This window comes from Daucus carota, chromosome 5, assembly GCF_001625215.2.
Source record: "Daucus carota subsp. sativus chromosome 5, DH1 v3.0, whole genome shotgun sequence".
Taxonomy (NCBI): Eukaryota; Viridiplantae; Streptophyta; class Magnoliopsida; order Apiales; family Apiaceae; genus Daucus; species Daucus carota.
Genome location: NC_030385.2, coordinates 42,124,495 through 42,147,400, shown reverse-complemented (window position 1 = coordinate 42,147,400; position 22,906 = coordinate 42,124,495). Strand labels below are relative to the sequence as shown.

Here is a 22,906-nt window from a genome sequence, read left to right as displayed (position 1 = left end):
ACTGAAATGATCGAAAGATATGGAGAGCGTAATATGTTTGCATGTAACTGAAATAACTCCATCCTTCAAATAATGATAAATCAAACATTTATAAAAAAAAAAAATATGATTTTTTTCTAAGAGTGTTGGTAAAATACTTGGACTAAATCAGCGAAATCACTTGTATCATCACGGCATTTTTACTAATAAAATTTACAAGAGTCCATAATTAAGTTTCGGAATCAGTAGCATCTTGTACAACTTCTACGGATATACAACACGGTGAAATGTAACAACAACGTTATCGGAATCATGCACAGAACATGTCCATCTGTTGTTACAGAGAACAGAGTCTGCAACAACATAGGACCTCAAGTAGTCTCTCTAATTGTACTAAGTTTATGACAGCTGAATACATTATCAATATAAACTCCACTTTATTGATTTATTTGCTACTTGTCGTATCACCAGATCTCAGTTCCCTTTCAAGCTCGTCAAGTTCCCAGTCATTGACTTCGTCTGCTGAGTAATCTTTTCCAAACTCGGACTCTAATTTGGCTAATTCCGCCTCTGCATCCAGAACTTGCTCCGACTTTGTTGAAGGCGAGTCTGAGTGTTCATTTTTCTTACTTTTAGGTGACTTTGCAGCCTCCATTGTCGTTGAATGATTCCCTTCCAGATTCTCAGCAGATAAATTATCTTTTTCGTGGGCTAGAGTTTCTGCTTCGTTGACGGTACTTTCTGCCTCTTCTGGTGTTTCCAACTCTAAAGTCGGTCTCTCTATTGCTTCAAATTCCACTCTTAATTTTTCTATATTATCAAGGAGTTCTTTGATTATGGTATCTTCTTTGCTAAACAGATTGGAGCATAAACATTAGCATAAGTGAATGTACACAACAAAAAATATTACTGCACATATACAACAAATAAGCACAATGGAATCTTATGAGAGTACCTGGAATGTGTTCCTAGTTGAGAATAAAACTGCTCTTTAATATTATCCACTACACTAAAAGTCGTTATAATCTGCAATAGGGTAAAGATGTCAGAAAAAAGTTAGCTCCTTTATACATGTTACTAATATAACACAATAAAGTTCCAGTTAATAGATTATTAATAAGATGATAGGCACAGCAACCAGAATGAAATACAACATGAGAATGGGAGGTAATATTACTAAAGTTAATAAAGGTATATAGGAAAAAGTAAGCACATTGTGGAATATAAATTATTCGGCGAAAGATTACATAAATATATTAATAGAGTATAACATACTCTGCAACACAGTGTACAAACTACTGCCACCAGTACCAGATTGTAGTGAGAGTTTTTGGCATAGTTGTAAATGTGCTTCAAATGCAACGCACAAACTTGTATTCAAGAAGTACATCAATAGCAAACTGAGTGAAATACAACAGACTGGGATAATTTCCATAAACTTAATATATGTATATTAAGGGAGTGCATTGAGGAGCACAATCAATTCAGCTCAGATAATTCAGTAAACAGATTAAGAGATATATATACATATTTTTGCAACAGTGTGTACAACAACCAATACAAGAATGTAGTTGATAGCATTTTGTGCAACACACATATACTTGAAAGCTTCAACTAAAATAAAAATGCAATGCAATGCATAAAGTGGTATTCACAAAGCAAAAGTTATGTAATTTTATGTACATGTTTCTTCTCAAAATATAGAGCACGCTAATGAACTATATATCCATCTCAGACTTATGTTCTTTGAAATTAAGATGCAAATGATACCTATGATAATGTCATAATGATATGGTAGCTAAGAAATTAAAATTCCATAATCCATTCATTAAGTGGCATAATAGTAGAAATAATATCAACATTCAAATATATAGAATCTTGCAATGACCTTAGTTTCATAGTCGAGATATTCCTCCTCAAGATTTTTCCTCGGGTGTACTTCTTTGGAATCAACAGCGGATGGCTCTCTTGACCTGTCTCATGGACAAGTTCAAGAAATTTATCAAAATAAATCAATAAAAATTCAGCATAAAAAGTACAAGTAACAAAACCTTTACCCTTCATTTAAACTCTTCAAATTCTTAACGAACTTTTCAATACGATCAATTGAAGGCTTCAAACCATTCTGTAGAGACATAAAAAAGTTTTAAAAAATAATAATAAAATAATAATTAAAAAAAAGAAACTGAAAAGGGGAAGGGAGGTTGCAGATTATACTGATCATGCCTTTTGGAAGTTTGAGAATTTAGAGATCTAAACAGTACCTTATACGTAGAAAGTAGTTGGATGACCAAGTTTACAAAATAATTTTCGTGCCTCTCCAGTTCAACCCTTGAAAATGCATAATTAATTAGTAGAACACGGGATCAAATTACAGAATACATACTGTATGATGCACTAGAACAAGAATATTGACATTAGTAGATATATTCAGTTACATACCTGACCTCCTTTTCCTTGGTTTCTGTAGTCGAGGACTGCAAAGCCCAAGTATCTTCCATGAAGTTCATCCAAGTACTAAGAACATCTGCTTCTTTTGCACATGATCCCACGGATCTTGACAGCTCGTCTTCCTGGTGTAAAATAATAAGTAAAGACGAAATCTTAAAAGATGCTCTTGATCTAGATCAAATGTGCCAAAGAAAGCATATGCAAAGGTGTTTATTCATTAACATCTGAAAGTACAAACCTTAGTTTTCAAGTGTGCAACAATCTGATCATTAGCCTCATAAAACTGGTCCCTTTCTTCCCTTGCATTGTGTAGCCGCGCATTAGCAGCTGCCAGTGAGATGTTGACCTATAAAATTCCAAAAGTTGAAATAATGTTTAGAATAAAGCCTATGACTGACTTCTAAAGGAAAGTTTTTTGATTTGGAACTACAATATATGAGGTAATTATAGTCTCATCACAAAAACGAAGCACCTATTTAGCTTTGTAAAACAGATAAAAATTCATATTCATAAGATAGTGTCATGTAAAAGTTCATCAGACAAGTTTAACATGTACTCCATGAGTATTTCATGCCATCATGGTTGTTACGTCGGTAAGTAGAGTCGAGTCGTCCGGACTCTGCAGCAATTCGAGTCGTGACTAGTCGAGACTAGTCGACAATAGTCGACAAGGTATAAAATTAATAATATATATTTATATATTATATATGCTTATATTTATATGTGTAAAAAATTATATATGTGTGTTCTAACTTCTAAATTCAAGCTTCAGAAATCTGGGCACTGGCAGTTTAAAACTGCAGAATTCTGGGCAGTTTAAAACTGCAGAATTCTAAACCCTTTTAAGTGCAGAATGTAAGTGTGTAACTCACTGCAGAAGAGTGCATAACACCAGAAACCATAACTGGACAGTAATTAAAACTATAAACTGGAGAGCATAAACTGCAGAACCAAGTTCAACAAGTGGAAAAGTGCAGAAACAAGTTTTTCTTGAAATTATAGTCCAGTCGATCGACTGGGTCTTCCAGTCGACCCGACTAGTCGACCCAGTCGACCAGTCGATCATAAGTCGGGCGAAATACTTACATTTTTCTAGTCGACCTGCCCAGTCGACCCCTTCATACCGACTGCTCGACTAGTCGAGCGACTCAACAACAACGCATGCCATTAAAAAAAACGGCCTCTCTACTTGGAACTGGAGCAAGGTCTAAGAAGATTTGACCATCGCCAGCCCCTACTTGCAAGTTGTATATATTGAGGACTAGATTAGTCCCCGTGCAGATGCCCGGTTATATTATTGTTATATTCTATTTGAATTCAGAAAAAGCTGATATTAAAATATACAAGTGATGCATATTAATTTTAATTAATACTATAATTTATGAAGATGAGATAGAATTAGTGGAGGATGACGATATTATATAGAAAAATTATTTTAAAAATTGATATTTAATGAAGAATTGACACATAAGCATAATGATGTCATCCATTTAATGAGAGGCTGACACATAAGTTCTGATGAGCCATATTTTGTTTTAGTTATAGAGAAGATGCTGGTTTGGTATGCACATTTCAAGTGTCAAAAAGGCAGAAAGATCACGAGGTTACCATTATTTATTTATAAAGGTTTTAACGTAATTAAGGAACAGAGGAGAAGTAAAGAGTTTGCATAGATGAGTCAATGTCCAACTGCCAGAGGTCAGCTTTGTACTGCAAGATCATCGTATATCACTTTATATGTGAGAGATATGTGAAATAATGATAACCTTCTTCAATGCAGCTTCTAGTTCATCTCTCTGCTTCTCTAGTTCAGCAACTTCAGCAGTTATTTCCTGAAAGGAAATCACATATGTAAATCCTAGCATATCTCAACAAAGCTCAAAAAAAATCTAGCAAGATAGAATTTTAAAATGATTTGTCGAATAGATAGCATGAATATCTCATAGGCCCTTGACATGATTACAGTGAATTTTGAAGTGTCGTAAAGCCAAGGTTGCATGTTTATGATTGTGTGTAGTTCTACATCTGAATTCTGTGCAACAAATTAAACATCTAAAAAAAATTAAGGGTGCAGTGTTCCTTGTCAATCGAAGTACGTAAAATGCTCAAGGGGTGTAAGAGAGTGTTGCAAGCAATTCTATTATTTTTGTTCCCCTTGCAAAGACCAAAATCCATTTAATGGAGTCGTCGACGAAAGTAACTGAGCATCAATTACTAAATAATGAATTCTCTGATAATCAGAGTCGTGGAAGAAAGCAACTGAGCATCAATTACTACCTAGTGAATTCTATGATAATATTTGTGCCTCCAAGATCTATATATAAGGCCATTTCCTGATTAGACATATTAGGCTAAACAGTGGTTGTATATATTTAAAAGACGAATTACTGCGTATTAATCTAAAGAGGATAGGTTCTAAAAAGGCCAGGGTTCATTACACTAAAAAGATATAAATGGCGAGCACAATTGGATAGCCCAGTTGTCGGTTTATCCTCTATTGTCCCGGGACACCCGGGTTCGACTCTGGCTCACCCCGATAATTATTAGAACAGATACTAATTTGTAAGGCATATAGGCCTGCATTGTCAAAAAAAAGAAGATATAAATGGTATGCCCAACCCCAGAGGAACCCAGATTTGAACACAATAGAACTTTAACTTCTCAAAAGGTAGTTCCCTGTCTTCGTCATTAGTAAACATGGAATGCTATCATAAATTCCTTTCCATTCTTGTTTAATTCATTGCACATTTCTTAGTCACATTACTGTACTACTTAGCAAAGATACAGGGCAAGGATTAATTCTCCAGCCTACATAATGTCAAATGTAGATTTTACTTTTTAAAACTTAAATGTTTATATTTCATAATTAGAATCAATTCAATAATTGTCAAATATAAAGAAATGAAAAACATAATCTCTTAAAATGAATGTTTTCACTGCCTTTCTCAGCTAAAGCCACATGCTTCTTATTTATCATTTCAACATTCCTATTTCATAGTAGACAACAACATACAGTCAATACTGGATGCACATGCACCACAACAATTTGTAAGCATAATTAGCAAATCTTTTGTTCTTATACATATGTTTCTAATCATAAACTGGGAAAAGTAATAATATGAATTATTACAACAAAATGCTGCAACTAGGGATTTTTTTGAACACATACACACTGAAGACCGGTCTCTTGAAAACTTCTAGGGGCTAAAGAGAAAACCATTTATTACTTCTTAATTATTATTGTTTGACAGGACAACTCCCACAGAAAACTTTAAAAACCGACAAGGCTAAACTATGAAAATGTTACCAAGTTATATCTAGTATAGCTAATATTTGCGGAGGATCGTATAAATCATGCTGTCTATGCAACAACAATATAAACTTTTTGAAGCGCTCTAATATAAGTTATGAGGTGCGCAATATTACATTATAAAAAAATTCTTGCAATGCTGAAAGAAGCCAGAGTTGTTATACAGTTATATTATGTAATAATTCATCGTACCTTCTCTATTTCATCAACTTCACTTGTTTTTATAACGCGAAATTTCAACGCCTCTTCTTTCTGCACTCTGACAATATACAAAACAATGGATATAAACATTTCTATAATGAATATGTGTCATAATGGATGTAGGGATGGTGCTTCAATAGTTCAATCAACAGATTCACATCTAGTGCTTGTATCAGGTATCCCACACGGTGATTCTTTTGGTAGATAAAACCTAGAGTTCAAGATGCAGAGACTGATTTGTCCAGAAATTCACAAAATTCCTACTTACATGCTAGATTGCAAGGACATCAGTTGCGACATCTACATTTAGCTTAAACTATTTAGTGAAGAAATGAAAAAAGTGTTGAGATACAGAGCCAATTAAAGTTGTTCATTTTCCACAATTTTTATTGCGTTGATGTTAGACATTGTTTTCTTAGTGATCATGTCAATAAAAATTGATAAACCTAGATGCAAAAGTTAATAATTGGACACTTCCGGAAAACCATTAGGTCTTATAGAACTACCAAACTCTTTGAGAATCCTGTTTTCAAATTTTTAATTAACATAAATTTAGTTGAGAAAAAACATATAATTCTCAACATAATCTTACATGTAGGTTTGTGTAGTTTATATAGGTTTACGTCAGGAATGGAATAATAGTACAGTAATATTATGAAGAAAGGCTGTGTAGTACTAGTACATAGTAATCAGAAAGGGTACAAGCGTACTTTACTAGTTACTTACATGTCCTTTACTAGTTAGTTGCATTACAGGCTACTATAAACAGTCTTGGAATGTTTACATTTCAGTATGTGGAATTTAAATATCAGAAAATGGAATATATTTCCACCAACTGCTTCTCTCTCTGTGACTGCTTTTTTCCTAAAACCCTAGTTTTCTCTGTTAGTTATATGTTCTTGTTCATTTCTCACCTCATCTCTCTTATTTCTGCAGTTATACACTCATTTCTTCCTCCAAATCTACTATATCTGCTAGTTTTTTTATTATTAAAACAGAAAACCTCAAAAACAGTCGAAAAATTAGAGAAAAAGAACTGCACTACAAATATTTTGATATGTTCCCACACTCGAAAAATGTAAACCTAATATACAAGAACATACTAGTTTACTTGAACAAAGAACTTGCAGCGGTTACACTTCCACTTAAATTGTTACTAAAATTAACACACTATATTAGTCAAAGATAGTACAAGTATATAAAAAAAAAATCGACTAAATTATTATATTCGTTTTTATTCCTAATATACAAAAACATACTAGTCGAAAAATGTGAACCTAGTATACAAAACATACTAGTTTACATGAACAAAGAACTTGCAGCAGCTAGACTTCCAGTTAAATTTTTACTAAAATTAACACACTGTATTAGTCGAAGATGGTACAAGTATATAAAAAAAAAATTGACTAAATAATTATTTTTATTTTTATTCCTTAGGAAGAGATACTAGGTACTTCAAAAAACTTACAATAACATAAATATTTTATAATTTTATCTCATTACTATTGTAAACTACAAATTCTAAGAAAGCAACTGTACTTGTGTTTTACGTTAACTCAAAAGATAAGTAATTAAAAACTAGAAGATAACAAAAATATGTCAGCATTTAACTGGCTAGTTCAAAAATTCATTTTAAAGCTAAAAAATATACTCCCTCCGTCCCTCCCATTTCTTTACACTTTCCTTTTTGGGGTGTCCCATCCAATTCTTTACATTTCAAAACTTACCAAAAATAGTCGATGGGTCCCACCACTTCTCCACTTTTCTTTCCTTTTCACACTACTTTTACTCCACTATCTTCTTTTTATACATTAAAAATCAATGGGTCCCACCACTTTACCCACTTTTCTTCCTCTTTTCAACTAATTTATACATATTTCTTAACCTCCGTGCCCAACCCATTCGATAAGAAATGGGAGGGACGGAGGGAGTATGTTTTATTACCTAAACAACATATACCTGAATTAAAGAGAAATATCCATCTAAAATCAATTCAGATAAGCAGAAGAACAAGACAAGATGAACAGGACAAACTAGGGTCAAGAAGCCTGCCTTCTGCCAGTGGGAGGAGGCAAAATGACCTCCATCTAAATTACAAAAATAGCAAATCCAAAAACAAGATGGAAGGGAGGTAAAGTAATTAGAGCCTTCCAAACAATTTTTCGATTCCAGATGTAACCTTCTATCCTTTCTCAATTTTTTTTGTTACATCCACATCCCCTATGGTTTCACACCTCATCTAGTCTATCTTTTTTGAAAAAGTGAAGTAATACATGATTAATTCTACCAAGAAATAGCATAAAGCACCAGATAGAAAACACCAACATTAACTGTGGGGATATGTTGCTACTAGTAATCTTTTGAATTTAGCTTTTACTCGATGTAATATTAATATAAACATCCCATACACAGTAACAGAAAAACTGGTAGTGGCAAGTCTTGTACCTTTGTTCTGTGATGCGCTTCTCAGCCTTTGTTTTGGAGCTAGCAAGAGATTCGGACAAAAGTTTTAGCTTATCAACCTGCACAAGTTGCAAAAATAAATTTACGTTTAGTCAGCATGATCTTACCATTTAATAATGAAACTTTATCCTATTTGGATAGATATACAGTAATAAGTCTACTTTTGGAATGGTGGCTTTGATGTGCCTGCCAACTTCCCCTAATATTCAAATACAATGTCTAAAATTAAATCAGTGGACGATTAATAGACACCTATGTACATTTAAGCACGTGATATAGCATATCTCAGAATAAGCTCGGCAAAGCTCGAACCTCACTAGGACATCTTGAAAGAAAAGGATATATCCAACATGAACAATAATCAATTATCATTTTTTAGGTAAATGCAACTGTAAGCATCAAAAATAGGCTGGCACAGAAAGAATGTGCAGCAAAAAGGCATCCACAACACAAGTATGTCTGACATAAGAACTAAATATATGATTAACGTAAATCTAATCAAGATTGCAAATCGACAAGTACAAAGCATACTGCACCTTTTGAGTGTGAACCTCAGGGGAGTCTCCACTAGCAAGAGATTTTTTCTTCAGTAAAAGCCCTTCCAATCTAGAGCAAATTCTTACATGGGCAAGAGCTTCTTTCAGATCCTACTTGAAAAACATCACAAACCAGACTCTATAAGCACCACAACATAAGAAGAAAAACATACAGTTTCATTTAATGCACCAGTTGGATAAATTATCTTCCAGACATCTGAAATTATATGAGGTTTCTAGTTTCTACCAGTCAGGATAATATATGATTCAATTAAACCCTCCTCACAACACATTAAGGTTTTACTCGAGGTTTTAGGAGAGTTGGTAATGTAACATACTATCAGACCTCTGGGTCTTGTGTTCGAAACTACCTCAGAAAGCTTAATAATTTAATACAGACACTGAGGCTAAATATCACCCAAAGATAATATAGGAGCCAACTATTTAATGGGATTCCAAGCAAGGTGGAGTTTCACAATAATATATCATCCAATCAAGGCCTCTTACCACTAAGAGATTTCATCAAAAGTGCCTTTTGTAATAACAACTTGCTATATCCTGAAAGCCAATTTCAAATCTAAGGAGTAGAACACCATTTGCCCAGCTTTAAAGAACTAAATAATTAAATTGTCAATAATTAATATACATGAGCAAAATTTAACAGGCCTGAGTTTGAGGGGTTATCTTATCCAAAATTATATGCTTATAAGATCTTATCCAAATAAAATGCATGTATTACAGATATTGATGCAAGGAAATTATTACTGAGTTGGCTACCAAAAAGTGGTGCTGAATGAGCATAAATTTGGGCAACTCGCAGGGATCACTCAAATACAAAGCAAAATGAATGGTCTAAACTCAAAAGTCTGTGAGAATTAAGCAGGTAACTATGTGAACTTCACTCTACAGTATATTCATAGAGCTAAAAAAACAAAAACAGATGCAACCAGGTTCACCTCTATTGTAGAAACAGTTGTTTCTTTAGAGGCTGTTTCATGGCTTTCACCTTTAGCCTCTGATCTTGCTACTATTTGATCAAGCTTTTTCTTAAGTAAAGAAGCTTCAGCATCTATCCTGTGAAGAGAAATCAAATCAATGAACACAAAAACTCAAACTCATTTTTTTTAACCAGTGTAATATCTGTAAATTAATATCGCAGTCGGTAGAAACCCAACTTGCAAATGAACCCAATAGCTACTATTGGGGCTAGAATTGGTTCCACAATATTATACTATATTTATATATACAGTGATGTTCTTATTATGTATATGATAAAGGGATTAAAATATATATTCAAAAACATTTAACAGTAAATCAAAAACATGCATTATAATACGGCTAAACTCGCGTCTCCACTAATCTTCATAATCGCTCTCCAAAACCCTAGCCAGTGAGTCGCGACTCGAGATGAATCATATACAAACACACCCAACATAAAGTATCTTGTTCAAGATCGTATCTGGTTTTGAAAATATTTTGGTGTCGACAGTCTATTTTTTGTTTCTTTGATGTGGTCACTTTAGATTCATCAATTCTCTATGACTCTTTCCCGACAACCATCGTACACGCGTCTTCTAATCGTCGTGCTAGAGCTCATTTACGGATCTACATGTCAAGATTTCGACATTCAAAAACAAAGGTGTACTCTCCCCAATTCTTAATTTACATGTTTATATGACTATTTGTTTTCTTAGTATATATAATTTTTAACTATTTGTTTTCTTAGTATATATAATTTTTATGTTTTTAAAATTGTCAATGTAAAAACTCAGATTTTCTCTTTAAACTTGTATTTGTGCGCGGTTATCAATTGTTCTAGGTGTTGTTTTATGTCGTAATTTTGTCACATATTCTGTATATTATGTGCTTAATATGTTGTCTTCTTATCAATTTTTTGAGTCACAAGTTTTATTTGCAATGATGTTTTCTAAGCTTCCAAGGGTTAGAATTTGTTCATCGTTGTTGTTGCTGTTAGTGACAATGATGAGATTATGGTGGTCCAATGTGGTGATGATGAGATGGTGCTTTCAATTAGTCATGTGTTTTTGAAAAAGATTATTATTGAATAATTTTTTTTGCATGATTTGCTCCGTAAATTTGGTAAGTTTCTTGCCATGTTTTATTGTATTGAATTGGCTTTAATAGTAATAATTGCATAATTAATTTTTAAATGGTAAGTTGACTCACTTGATTGTTGCTGATTTTGAATTTTATTTTTTCTTGAGTAATTGCTTTTAATTATATGCTCTAAGTGCTTTAATTCTCATTGATTAGAGTTTAATGCAATTTGTTAACGGTGTGTATTACTTGCAGTCTTGATTAATGGTTTTGTTTGTACCGTATATGGGTGGCCATAATTGATGGCGTATATTCTTGGCCTAATAATCGGCAATTTGGTGCCATTTTGTTGGCTTGTTAATTACTTTTAATTTAATTTGTTATTTATAATTTTGGATATTATTTTGAAAATTATAGTTTTATTTTAATACTTATTTTATTAATTATTCTTAGTAATTATTTATCTTGTTATATATCTAGCCAAAGGGTCTCCCTTTGGTTAGATATATTTTTTTCTGTTTTTTTCTTATATTATCTCCTTTTTGTCAAATTATTTTTATATTTATCATTTCTTCTACTTGTACCTTCTTTTGATGATCTATACTGATTTTAATTATTAAATTTGTTATTATTAATTTTCTTGTTATTAATGGATCGTATTTGTTTCAGGTGGCGTGGTCTACAAGTTGGGACGTTTTCTTTTCGGACATTAAGGTCTTATTGTCTAAGCTTCCGGAGACATTTTCATGTCTTTCGGTTGGATGATAAGCTTTTCTGAATGAAAGAAACTCCTCGGAGTATTGGCGTATATCGATACGAGCAAGTGTATTTTGTCAAAAAAAAAAACATTTAACAGTGACTAAACAAAAGATTCCTCAGCTGACAATGGTTTAATCAACATATGGCACACAAGACGACGAAGAACATATCCTTTTATGTAATAATTCACGCTGAAAATACTGTAGTATGGGTCCAAAAGTCATGCCTGTTATAACCTAGGAGGAATAGAGAATCTAAAATATAGGATCGGCTTTAACCTTCCAATATCGGCATTCATTTTTAATCCTGATATAGCACTTTGTGCAAACTGAAGAAGTTCCTCCCGCTTGACCTGGGAAAGATAAAACTCAATAAGTCATCTGCCTTTTTCTGTCAGGAAAAAAAAAAAGCCTATCTATTACTATAGTGTAAGCTGCAATTGTCAGTAAGCATTAACATAAACACTCCCCTCAATTTGCATGTCATATGATAACATTTTTAGAATATAGTGGTTCAATAAATTTTACCAGCACTTCATCTTTGTAGCTAGAAAAGGCATTTGACAGGTCCTGAATACTGCTCACTATTGCATGATGAAATTCTTTCCCACCAGTAAGACAGAACCTAAATGTTTAAGTATGTGTTTTGTTTAAGTTTTCAGATAAATAGGCTCAATTAGAAAATTTAAAGTTATAAGACCAAAAACCAGATGCAGATAACTATACCAATTATAATACTAAAAAAAAAAAAAAACTCACCCAAAGAGCAGTAGGAGTAGAGGAACTTCTTCCTCATTTGGTGGTTCAAGAATCTGAAACAAATAAATAAAATATCAGTGCTGAACCCAAGATGGCATAACTTCAGCTATTTCAAGGTTATGTACTTTATTTTAGTACGCTATTCTTCTGATCAAAGCGACAAAAGCCATTGCATTCATGAGACAAAATTATGATTTACGGTTGCATTTACATTTTACGCCGCACTTCTGGAAACGATACATTATGGAAATTACTAGAGCATGATAATCATTGCTAGATTTACTATTACACAACTTAACTCGAAGACCTTTCTGTTTTACAAACATTTTAAATATTGTCAGATTAACACAAATATTGTAAACATTCTGCTTCTATTTAGAAGATACTAACTGTAAACACAAAACATAGTTCTTGTACCATTGATATTGTGATTCCCTCCAAAGCTTGACTATAGAGAAAAACATCACGAAAATTCAGTGGCTCACCACCCATGTCATAGTCAAAATATAAAACCTGTAGTCAATAGCAAAGAATAAATCAAAAGACTTCATCAAGATATAGATTTATCTTCAGAAATTTTCAAATCTTATAAAAAAGTATTAGAGGCTGAGCAGAATAGATAATATAAGAGGTCCCTATTCTAAGTTCTATGAAAGTTTGATACAAAAAATAAAATCTACTGCAGTTCTCTGGCCAATATAATTTTGTTGAAGATGATACTAACTTCCACTAACCCTTCTGAACATTGGATCTTAAAATTCTTGAGGACCAACGACCCTAGTCAAGCTAACCCAACCCCCGAAAAAATAACAAATAATGAGGAAGGAACTAGGCAAACCTTTGTTACTGACAATAACTCGTAAACTTCTTTCTTTATAAATAGAAAATGAAATATTGTAGGCCGTATAATGATCTTTACATACTAAATCACCAAAGAAACAAGTCTGGTTCTAAATACTGGACCAGCTATAAGATACTATAACGTAATTTAATCTAACAATAAAGATGGTAACAAAACAAAAGAATCATACCTTACCTGACAAGCGATACTGATTAGCATATTAGTCAGGCAACAGAACAGAGACTGAAGGTATTGGCAAAATCAGGAACTGCAAAATTAATTGAGATAAAAGGATACTCACTATAGACGGTTTTTTCTGATTTTCCTTCACTTCATCAGAAGGTTGATGCTGTTCGAGACTCCTTTCTTTATATTCCTCAGTTTCTTTGAGAGCTATCAACCATTTTTTTATCAGCAGGGTCCTTTCTTGGCCCCTAAAAGATACAGAAGCTTCTTCTAATCTTTTAACCGTCTGCTTAAAACTTTTAAAACTCTTGGCTCCCTATAGTTGTTGGGAAACATATCAATTTAAGTGTCCATATACAGTATAAAACTTCATCTAGTAATTCACGAGTCAGATAAAGCAGGCTACATTTACTAAATGACATAAGGAATCCATTTGATAAAAAAAAGATTTTTCGACAAAGGTGTGCTTGTTGAGTTACTATAAAGCCTATGTTGTGGTGTTGCTATTACTATGTCAAGGTTCAGTAAAAGAAAATTTATTCCACAAAAATTAGTTGTGCCTTCTTCGAACTTTCGTAATTGTTTAATCCCACACGCCACACAAACTTGAGTCCCTTTTCTGCGGCTTATTATTTATCAATTTGGTTTCCATTTTGGGAAGTACAATCATATTTTAAACCGCAATAACAGCATGCTAAACTGCAAATATTAATTTTACAAAAACCTTGTGATTTGACACCGGTTTTACCTTCTTAACGACAAAAAACATGTGACCCACTTATGCTTAACAAGTACGCTTAGGTCTTTAACATACAGACAGTCCTTCCTCGCTGAACATAAGACTTGACAAAATTAATACATCACACTAATAAACTAATTTGGCTTTGTATAGAAATGGTTGTTTAATACATAATAATACATATATAGGATCAAGATGAACTTAGAACTGAGTTTAAATTAGAACTTAGAACCAACGTCAGCATCAGATGTTTGTTTATTCAACAACTCATATTTTTCGTTCTTATGCAATACACAATGTGGTTGCTTCTGCTGAAGGCCATGATACTTTTTGATGAACTATTGAATATGGTTTACATTTCCGGTACACGGTTATTAACTTCCTAAATTACGTGACATTTTTCTAAAAAGATGAATTTGTACATAACACAATACGTTTTTCACTCCTATAAGAAATATAAAAAATAATAGTGCAGAAACTATGAAATAATATAACTGATAGTGTAATAATTTACATAAAAGGCGCCCTGTTCCAATATAAGAATATATAACCAAGTTCTAAGGTTGCGACATTAAGGTATTTCCTAACCCTGAATATATAATTAATTAGGGTCACACTCCAATAGAAACAGAAATCAGTTAAATAGAAACCAATGCTATAAAAGGAAAATGAAAAGGGTTGTGGGGTCCGGAGATGGACCCCTAGGTGGGCCTGGGGGGGCGGGGTGGGGAGTGTGACATAGTGGGGGCTCTTGGGCCTGTTTGCCGGTGCTTAAGGTGTGCAGGGAAAGTTTGTGGCCTGGTTGAGATTTTGGTGAGACCGAGGTGGATTGAGTCCGAGGGTGGGCCCCGGCTGGGTGATGGGTGATGTCACATAGGGAGTTTCTCTTAGTCTCTATCTAGTTTCTATTTGATTGGTTTCTATTTGATCAGATGCATAATTATAAATACAAATCACCAGTCTTCAGTTTTCACTAGAGGATGACTGTATACTATTTCGACTAAAGACGAAGAATGTGAATGTAGGGACTACGAGTGCGGTCACTAGATTACTCTTAATTACTAATCACGCCCTAGCAACTAGCCTTACGAGTCAACTAAATGAGTTGATTCAATTGCGAAAACAAATTCATAAATAACAACAAATATCCAATTAATTGAGTAACAGAATACAAATAAGAGGAGAAGAGGAAGAGGCGTTACGATACGATCTTGCAAAAGCTTAGCGCCCTCAGCAACGGCTTGACCGGCTTGGTGAACAACGGAATCGGTGTAATTCTTCATGGCGCGGGTGAGATTGCTCTTATTCCCTACCTCCACCGCCTTATTCATCGCCGATCGGAGCCACGCCATTTCGCCACCGACAATTTCAACGGTTCGAAAAATTATATATACGCAGTATGTGTGAGTGTTATATTTTTAGATTGGGTGAGGGTTTTGAAGTGGTGTTTTAAATTGCGATTGGGAAAAGACTGGACGATGGAACTAGTTAATTTGTCACAACTCAAATATACTGCTAAAGTCGTGTTTGTATACCTCAAGGCTCAAGCCTTCAACTACCACTGCTGTCGTTTTTTTTTAATTTGTGAATTTTTTTATTTATTTTTTTTTTACTTGAAGGGCTGTGAAGACCGAGATTAACAGAAACCAACATCACTCCTCAAGATTACTAGCAAGTTGTTTATAACCGAAATAATTTGATTTTTTCATAAGAATTGAGTTTAGCAAATATTTTGTGAAAATGCTATTCTGAAAATATTTATAAAAATATTATTTATAGATAGAAATTACAAAAAATTCATTTTTCTCATCTTTTTTAAGAGTAAAGTACATTGTGTGGACTCCTACTTTACTCAAGACACCACTTGCAATACTATAATTCAAAATCGAGCACTTGCAATATTAATTTTCATAATTCGTTACATTTTGTTGCATTCCGTTAATTTGGGTTAACTCTGTTGATAATTTAGACAGTAAAGTGCAATTTGTGTACTCACACTTTACTTAAAGTGCATTTTGTGTACTTGCATTTTACTGTAAATTTTCAACTAAAGTATTGCAAGTGATATTTTTGAGTAAAGTGCGAATACACAAAATGCACTTTACTCCTTAAATTACTAACAAAATTAATCCAAAATAACGGAAGACAACAAAGTGTAATGAAATACAAAAATTGATATTGCAAGTGCTCGATTTTGAACTACACTATCACAAATGATGTCTTGAGTAAAGTAAGAGTACACAAAATACACTTTACTCTTTTTTTTTTAATATGAAAGTTACATTTGCAACGGTGTTTCAGTGGTCGAGGACGTCAAGAGCGGACCGGGAAGACTGGCAGCGGAAGCATAATGGCTGAATAAGTTGTGTTTGATATAGAGGAGGGAAATGGGGCTCTCAAGTGATAAGGTATCAATGTGTTTAAGAGAGAGACGGGGAACTGAATAAGTTTTTGAAAAAATATATAATATATTTGTAAAAATATCGAAATAAAGTATATTCTTAATTTTAGAAAGATAGTAAAATTATAAAAAAAAAATATGAAAAACAGTATATTTGCTAAATTTCTAATAATTTATATCCTTTCATATTTACACTATTAACAAAATTTAGGAAATTCTCATTATTATGTGATTATTTAATTAATTTGTTAACAATGATTCAATGACAAAAAATAATTAAATTATTTGAATAGGACAAGGTGAATAGTGACCCAATAATATATTAAAAAATTTAAACAAAAAAATTCAAATTAACTAGATAAAAATTGGTTTGATAAAATATATTTATTTCGTCAATTTTATTCACTCCCCGGTTATTTTAATGAATTCGCATTTCAGTTATATATTAGCTTATAACCCGTGCTATGCACGGGTGCTTCATGATATTTGTAATATCATCGTTTGTATTTTAAATTTATTTGAAATACAAACTGATGATATTCATCAATATTTAAATATTTTAGCTTAATTGATAATAAAAAAATTATTAGAACAAGTTATACATCAAGAAGATCCGTTGAATAATAGTGACATGCTGATAAAACTCCACCGACAAATAAAATTATTAATATTTCGGATAGAGTATAATATTGCATAAATAGATAGTATAAATTTATGATATTACTTTTAAAGTGATTAGGGATGGCAATCGGTCGGTATGGTTCGGTTTTAGAGAAAACCGAAACCGAACCGAATACTGTTTTTCAAAACCGAACCCGAACCGAACCGAATCGAAACCTGAAGTTCAAAAACCAAACCCGAACCACCGGTTTTCGGTTTCGGTTCGGTTTTAACCAAAACCGAAAACTATATAAAAAAATTCTAAAAAATATATATATATAATATAGGTTCATAAACAAGTTTTTTATTCAAAAATTAACATATCTTCAATTTGTTACAAAACATTCATGATTAAATTAGCAATTACAATAATTCATAATTAAAGAGAAGCTTCATTTTTTTTTAAGTATTAGTAAAGTATTATTAATTCAGCTTTTTAAAATCTTTTTATTAATTCAGCTTATTAAAAATAAATGTAAGTTAATTGCTATACACAAGAAAATAAAACATTATATTCTAATATAAGATTGTATGGATTTTATTTTATTTATTTAGTTGAACAAAATTTTTGATGATACTTTTCTTTTGTTCAAATATTATTCAATACTAGATTATGTTTATTTTATTATAAGAATATGTATTTGGTATTTATAAATAACTTTGTATCATATTCAATATTTGAATAAGTGATGAAATATTATTAAAAAAAAGATAACAATATAATTATTCTTTTTTACACATATCTTTTCATCTTTTGATAATGACTATTTTTATATAAATATGATATATATATATATATATATACTCATATATACATACATACATACAAACATATATATATATATATATATATATATATTGTATATCGGGTTCGGTCGGGTTTCGGTTTGGTTCGGATTCGAATCGGGTTTCGGCTATTCGGGTCGGTACCGGTTCGGTTGGCCTAAAAACCAAACCCGTACCAAATTCAATCGGTTTTTAAAAATAAAAACCAAACCCGAAACCAAACCATAAAAATCGGGTTCGGTAAAAACCATTCGGGTCGGTTCGGTCGGATATCCGTCGATTCGGAAAATTTTGCCATCCCTAAAAGTGATAACATGAAATAATTAAAAATAATATTAATGGTATTTAGTTGAAACATCATCGATTGTATATTAATTATTATGTATAATAATATTATCTTTTGTATATGTATGTTGCATGTGTTATTTTTAGAAAATCGCTTTTTTGTTAGGAATCTAAAAAAGATAATGTGTTTTACTTAAAAAGGGTAGTTGTTATGTACTTCAAAATAATTTTTTTTTAGTTAGAAAATATAAAAAATATAGTTTTAGTTTTTTTTTGAAAATAAAAATAGTTTTAGTTAAAAAGGATAATTGATTATATAAGTAGGCTCTCATAACTTTAATATTTCGGTTTTAATATTATAGTATAGACTTAGTTGATAACTATTTTGGTGCTTCCAGACAATTACAAAATGTGATAATAGTGTAATCACATAATCTCTTTATGGTCCTGTTTATATGTATTTTATGAAAAAAGAATGTGTACTTAGACTTATTATTACTCTAGTGATAAATAATTTTGGATTGTTACGATGTAAACAATGGTATTTTTTTTTTTTACGAACAATAAGATTTTACTGAACATAAAACATAAGAACACAGTCGGGACAAACCCCAAACTGACAACTATAGCCTGATTGTGAAATAAAAATCGAGCTAAACAAATAGCTGCTTTGTTTTCAGATTGCTTAACAGATAGAATATAAATATTCTTAATAATAAAAATGATTACAAAAGTTTTTCGAGCAATCCAGTCGACACCAACATCACTGAAAAATATAGTAGAATCACAATTGACCTGCGCACATAAAAAACCGCTGATAGACCTGTGTTCATATCCATCAGTTACACCAACTGAGGTTGGGGTACAGATGCCCCATATATTGAACAATCCTTTGTTGTGCGAAGTTCTCGCGATAAGTACCACAATTCTATATTTGAAGCGGGTTGCCCAGATCTTCCAATACACCGTAGAAATCATTCTTCACGCAACATGACAATGAATAAAAAACGCAACAAGACATACACCCAAAAATTAGGGACAATCAACAACTCAAAAAGATGGGAACGGTAACAAGATCACACCCAAAAAGATTTAGATCTCGATTTTATTGAAAACTATTATAATAAAAATTAAAGATATAGAAATGGAGGAAACGGTATGAGAGGATGGATGGGATGGATGTGGTTTTGATGGAAGAAGGGGGCGGTGAAAGATGAAAGATAGTTATGAACGAGGGCCGACTCTCATTGAATCCTGTGATTAAGAAAGAACAACAACTGAAGTACAATCACAGGATTTACGTGTAATAATATCCTGTGATGCCCCATATATTGAACAATGGTATTTTTTTAACTTATTTAACTTGTTCCTGAGTGGCATGAAGGGGTAGAAAACAGTTAATTTGACACAAGAAAAGGCAATGTTGATACATTTTGTTGATAGTATTATCCTGTGATGCCCCGTATATTGAACAATGGTATTTTGTTGAATGAAGAAAGAAAGAGGAAATTTACAAGTAGAAACCAGAATGTATCAGAATAAACTGAACGCGAATTAAATATTTTGACACAAAATTCTATCTGGTGATAGTTTATAATACAAACTCCTTGTGTGTTCTTTATGTTTGTAGTACTTCTTGGTTACTTCATAGCCGAACAGAGTTTCTAGTTTTGGTTTTATTATTCTCTGCATGTTGGTTTGCTCGATGAACACAAGAAACAGGTGTATTAAAAAGTGCCTCTGTCTCGGCTTTAAAATTTTATATCCCCCGCTATAAATTACAGTATTCACCTCATCCCCTTTATAGCATACCAACAATGGAGAAAGCTAAATGGATTTTTTTGGCATTCCTAGCCATGCAGCTTCTTTCATCTTTTTCCCAAGGTAATCTCCATTCTGCACATCCACTTCAGTTTTAACATTCATGTTTTTAAGGATGTATGATTCTTGATATAGAATTATAGATAGAGCTAAACCTCGTAAAATTTTGAGTCCGAAAAACTGAACTTTTTGTTCTTGATAACACTTTTGTGATTTCAAATGACAGAGTTGTCAATTTAAATTCTCAAATTTATACTAGTATTTTAGCGTTTTGGATTTCATTTTAGTATCTGGTTTTATTTTATTTTTTTATCCAGACATCTTATTGTAACAAATCCAGAATTTCAAGTGGAATTTATGTTTTCAAACAGACGATAGAGTTATTTAGTACTAGCATCTTTAGTGTTATGTTATCTTCACAAGTAAAACTCAATCATATATGTTGGCTCATTCAGTTGAATTCTGCAGAACCTGATACGTCGAGGTGGCTGAGCATTGATTGTGGTGCTGATGGTTTACCCTTCGATGACGACCTAATCATATGGGATACTGATGACGGTTACATTCAAAGCGGATTAAATGAACTAGTTCGTACAAAAACATCTAGGAATGAGCTCAACACCCTCCGGGCTTTCCCTGACAAAGCAGTAGAGCACTGCTACAATGTGTCTGCTGTGACACAAACGATCAGATATATAATCCGGCTAGGGTTCTATTATGGTAACTACGACGGTCTGTCTAAACCTCCAAGATTTGATCTCTTTATTAACCATGTAAAATGGACAACAGTCGACACATCCATAAACAATGGTCTGCCATTTTATGAAGAAATCATATACCAAAACGAAAAATCAGGGTCCTTCAAGATTTGCTTAGTACAAATCAAAGATGGAGGGGTACCATTGATCAATTCCATTGAAACTATGGTAGTATTCGATGAATTGTATCCAGAGATGGATACTAGTGCAACATATAGTCTTGTCACCAGGACCAACCTTGGGGGGCCAGAAGTAAGGTAAATGAAGGTCTTTGTTTCCGATTCTCAGAAGTCTGCACCCTCCCACATCTGCACACAATTTCTTATCACATGTTCAGTTTTAATTCTACAAAAATCGTGTAAAATGAAAGAGCTGGCTATTCATGTTTATAACGTTTGTTTATCTTGCACATATTAAAATATTTCAGGTATCACATTGATACTGATGAGATGTACAACCGAATATGGAGCAAGGATGCTACGCCTTACACCAGGGTTACTGGTTTCCCAGATTTTAACACATACGAGAATAACCCTCCTATTACTATATTGGAAGATGCCATTGTAGCTAATGGATCTGACCCTATCACCTTAATCGTTAATCTTCCACAATCGACCCAACAATCAGCTTACATTGTTCTGTATTTAACAAATCTAGGTAACCCTTTCGATTCTAACCAAACTACAACATTGAAATTTGAAATCAACAGTCAGGATCAAGGGACAGTGAATTCAACAGGTAACGGAAAGACTACAGTAGTAGCCAAGTACCCTGTGACGGTATCAGGCCCAACTATTAATATAACATTGTCACTTGCTGATGAGTTCAGCTTGCCACCAATGATCTCTGCAATGGAGGTGTTCACCAAATGGGATACTGGTCCTAGCAAATCCACAGCAGCAGCAGAATTTTTCTCCTTTGCATATTCACTGATATTACTTTGTATGCTTGTATTGGTGGTATGAAGTGAGGAAAAATAATAGATTGCCATTTGCCACAACATGCAGAAAAGGAACAGCAATGTAACATTTCGAAAACTTACTTGATGTAGGCAGATATTAATTTTAGAACAATCCTGATTGTTTTTCAGTTTCTATTGTCTTTTTATATCAGTATAACGGAATTTTTTATCAATATAGAACAAATAGTAAAAGAATCTAAAGAATATCACAAGGAATACACACTTCTTGAAGCAATGATCTGTTTCTTTAAAAATTACAGGGCATCAGATATCAATTTTAAGATTACATATCCCACACTTATGCATCACATTGTTGATTAAAATTTTATAAGATCCGAAAGATCATACTAATAATGAAAGATGAACTTTAGATTCAAATTTCAGCTCATACCCCTGGTTTTCTTGTTGCAAATTATTTTTGTTAATGTTAAACTTCAGAACCTCATCAAGTTCAGACTCTAGAGCTCTCTGCATTATATAGTTAGTAACCATATTATATACTAAACATCTTTATGATCATTTGCACTGAGTTCCAGAATTTTTTATGATAGAAAAGAAAAAAGAAAGAGGAATTTTTTTAACTTATTTAACTTGTTCCTGAGCGGCATGAAGGGGTAGAAAACAGTTAATTTGACACAAGAAAAGGCAACGTTGACACATTTTGTAAAAATCTACCTGATGCAGGTAAATTTTTTATTTTAAAACAATTCTGACTGCTTTTATCTAATTTGTGTTTAAATTTACATTCTGAACTTCTTGTTGAATCTGCGGTATATCAGAAAGAACAAACAGTTTTACAATAGATTTATCATTGAACAATTTGTTTAATTTCTTATCCCACATTAATGTTTCGGAGAACTTATGCAACTTCCTTTTGTCTTTTAACTCTGAACTTTACTCATTGAAAGATTAGTATGTTATCTTTGTGTGCAGGACTGCATTTTGTATTTGTC

At 32.6% G+C, this 22,906-nt stretch overlaps 2 protein-coding genes across 2 annotated transcripts; one reads left to right on the top strand and one right to left on the bottom strand.

Annotated features, from left to right (window-relative positions):
* Positions 1 to 143: 143 nt before the first annotated feature.
* On the bottom strand, positions 144 to 15,830 carry LOC108223128 (uncharacterized). The gene is made up of 18 exons (XM_017397225.2): positions 15,484 to 15,830; positions 13,658 to 13,858; positions 12,933 to 13,028; positions 12,516 to 12,568; positions 12,285 to 12,381; positions 12,036 to 12,109; positions 9,897 to 10,014; positions 8,941 to 9,051; positions 8,387 to 8,463; positions 5,933 to 5,999; positions 4,197 to 4,262; positions 2,669 to 2,776; positions 2,422 to 2,552; positions 2,244 to 2,310; positions 2,037 to 2,104; positions 1,868 to 1,952; positions 935 to 1,005; positions 144 to 830 (listed from the first exon to the last, which is right to left on the bottom strand). Exons 1-18 carry the CDS (start codon positions 15,631 to 15,633, stop codon positions 425 to 427), a joined length of 2,046 nt encoding a protein of 681 aa, XP_017252714.1. The 5' UTR covers positions 15,634 to 15,830; the 3' UTR covers positions 144 to 424.
* A 4,306-nt stretch (positions 15,831 to 20,136) lies between these two features.
* Positions 20,137 to 22,086, top strand: LOC108221784 (leucine-rich repeat receptor-like serine/threonine-protein kinase At2g14510). Its single transcript, XM_017395641.2, has 3 exons — positions 20,137 to 20,297; positions 20,703 to 21,249; positions 21,420 to 22,086. Exons 1-3 carry the CDS (start codon positions 20,231 to 20,233, stop codon positions 21,955 to 21,957), a joined length of 1,152 nt encoding a protein of 383 aa, XP_017251130.1. The 5' UTR covers positions 20,137 to 20,230; the 3' UTR covers positions 21,958 to 22,086.
* The last annotated feature ends 820 nt before the right edge of the window (positions 22,087 to 22,906 follow it).

Coding starts and splice junctions, on each gene's coding strand:
- LOC108223128 (XM_017397225.2), bottom strand. CDS start 15,633: ATGGCGTGGCTCCGATCGGCGATGAATAAGGCGGTGGAGGTAGGGAAT. Junction 12,569..12,932: donor AGGGAATCACAATATCAATG/GTACAAGAACTA, acceptor TATTTGTTTCAG/ATTCTTGAACCACCAAATGA. Junction 1,953..2,036: donor TTGAAGAGTTTAAATGAAGG/GTAAAGGTTTTG, acceptor TCCATGAGACAG/GTCAAGAGAGCCATCCGCTG.
- LOC108221784 (XM_017395641.2), top strand. CDS start 20,231: ATGGAGAAAGCTAAATGGATTTTTTTGGCATTCCTAGCCATGCAGCTT. Junction 20,298..20,702: donor TCTTTCATCTTTTTCCCAAG/GTAATCTCCATT, acceptor TGAATTCTGCAG/AACCTGATACGTCGAGGTGG. Junction 21,250..21,419: donor CTTGGGGGGCCAGAAGTAAG/GTAAATGAAGGT, acceptor AAAATATTTCAG/GTATCACATTGATACTGATG.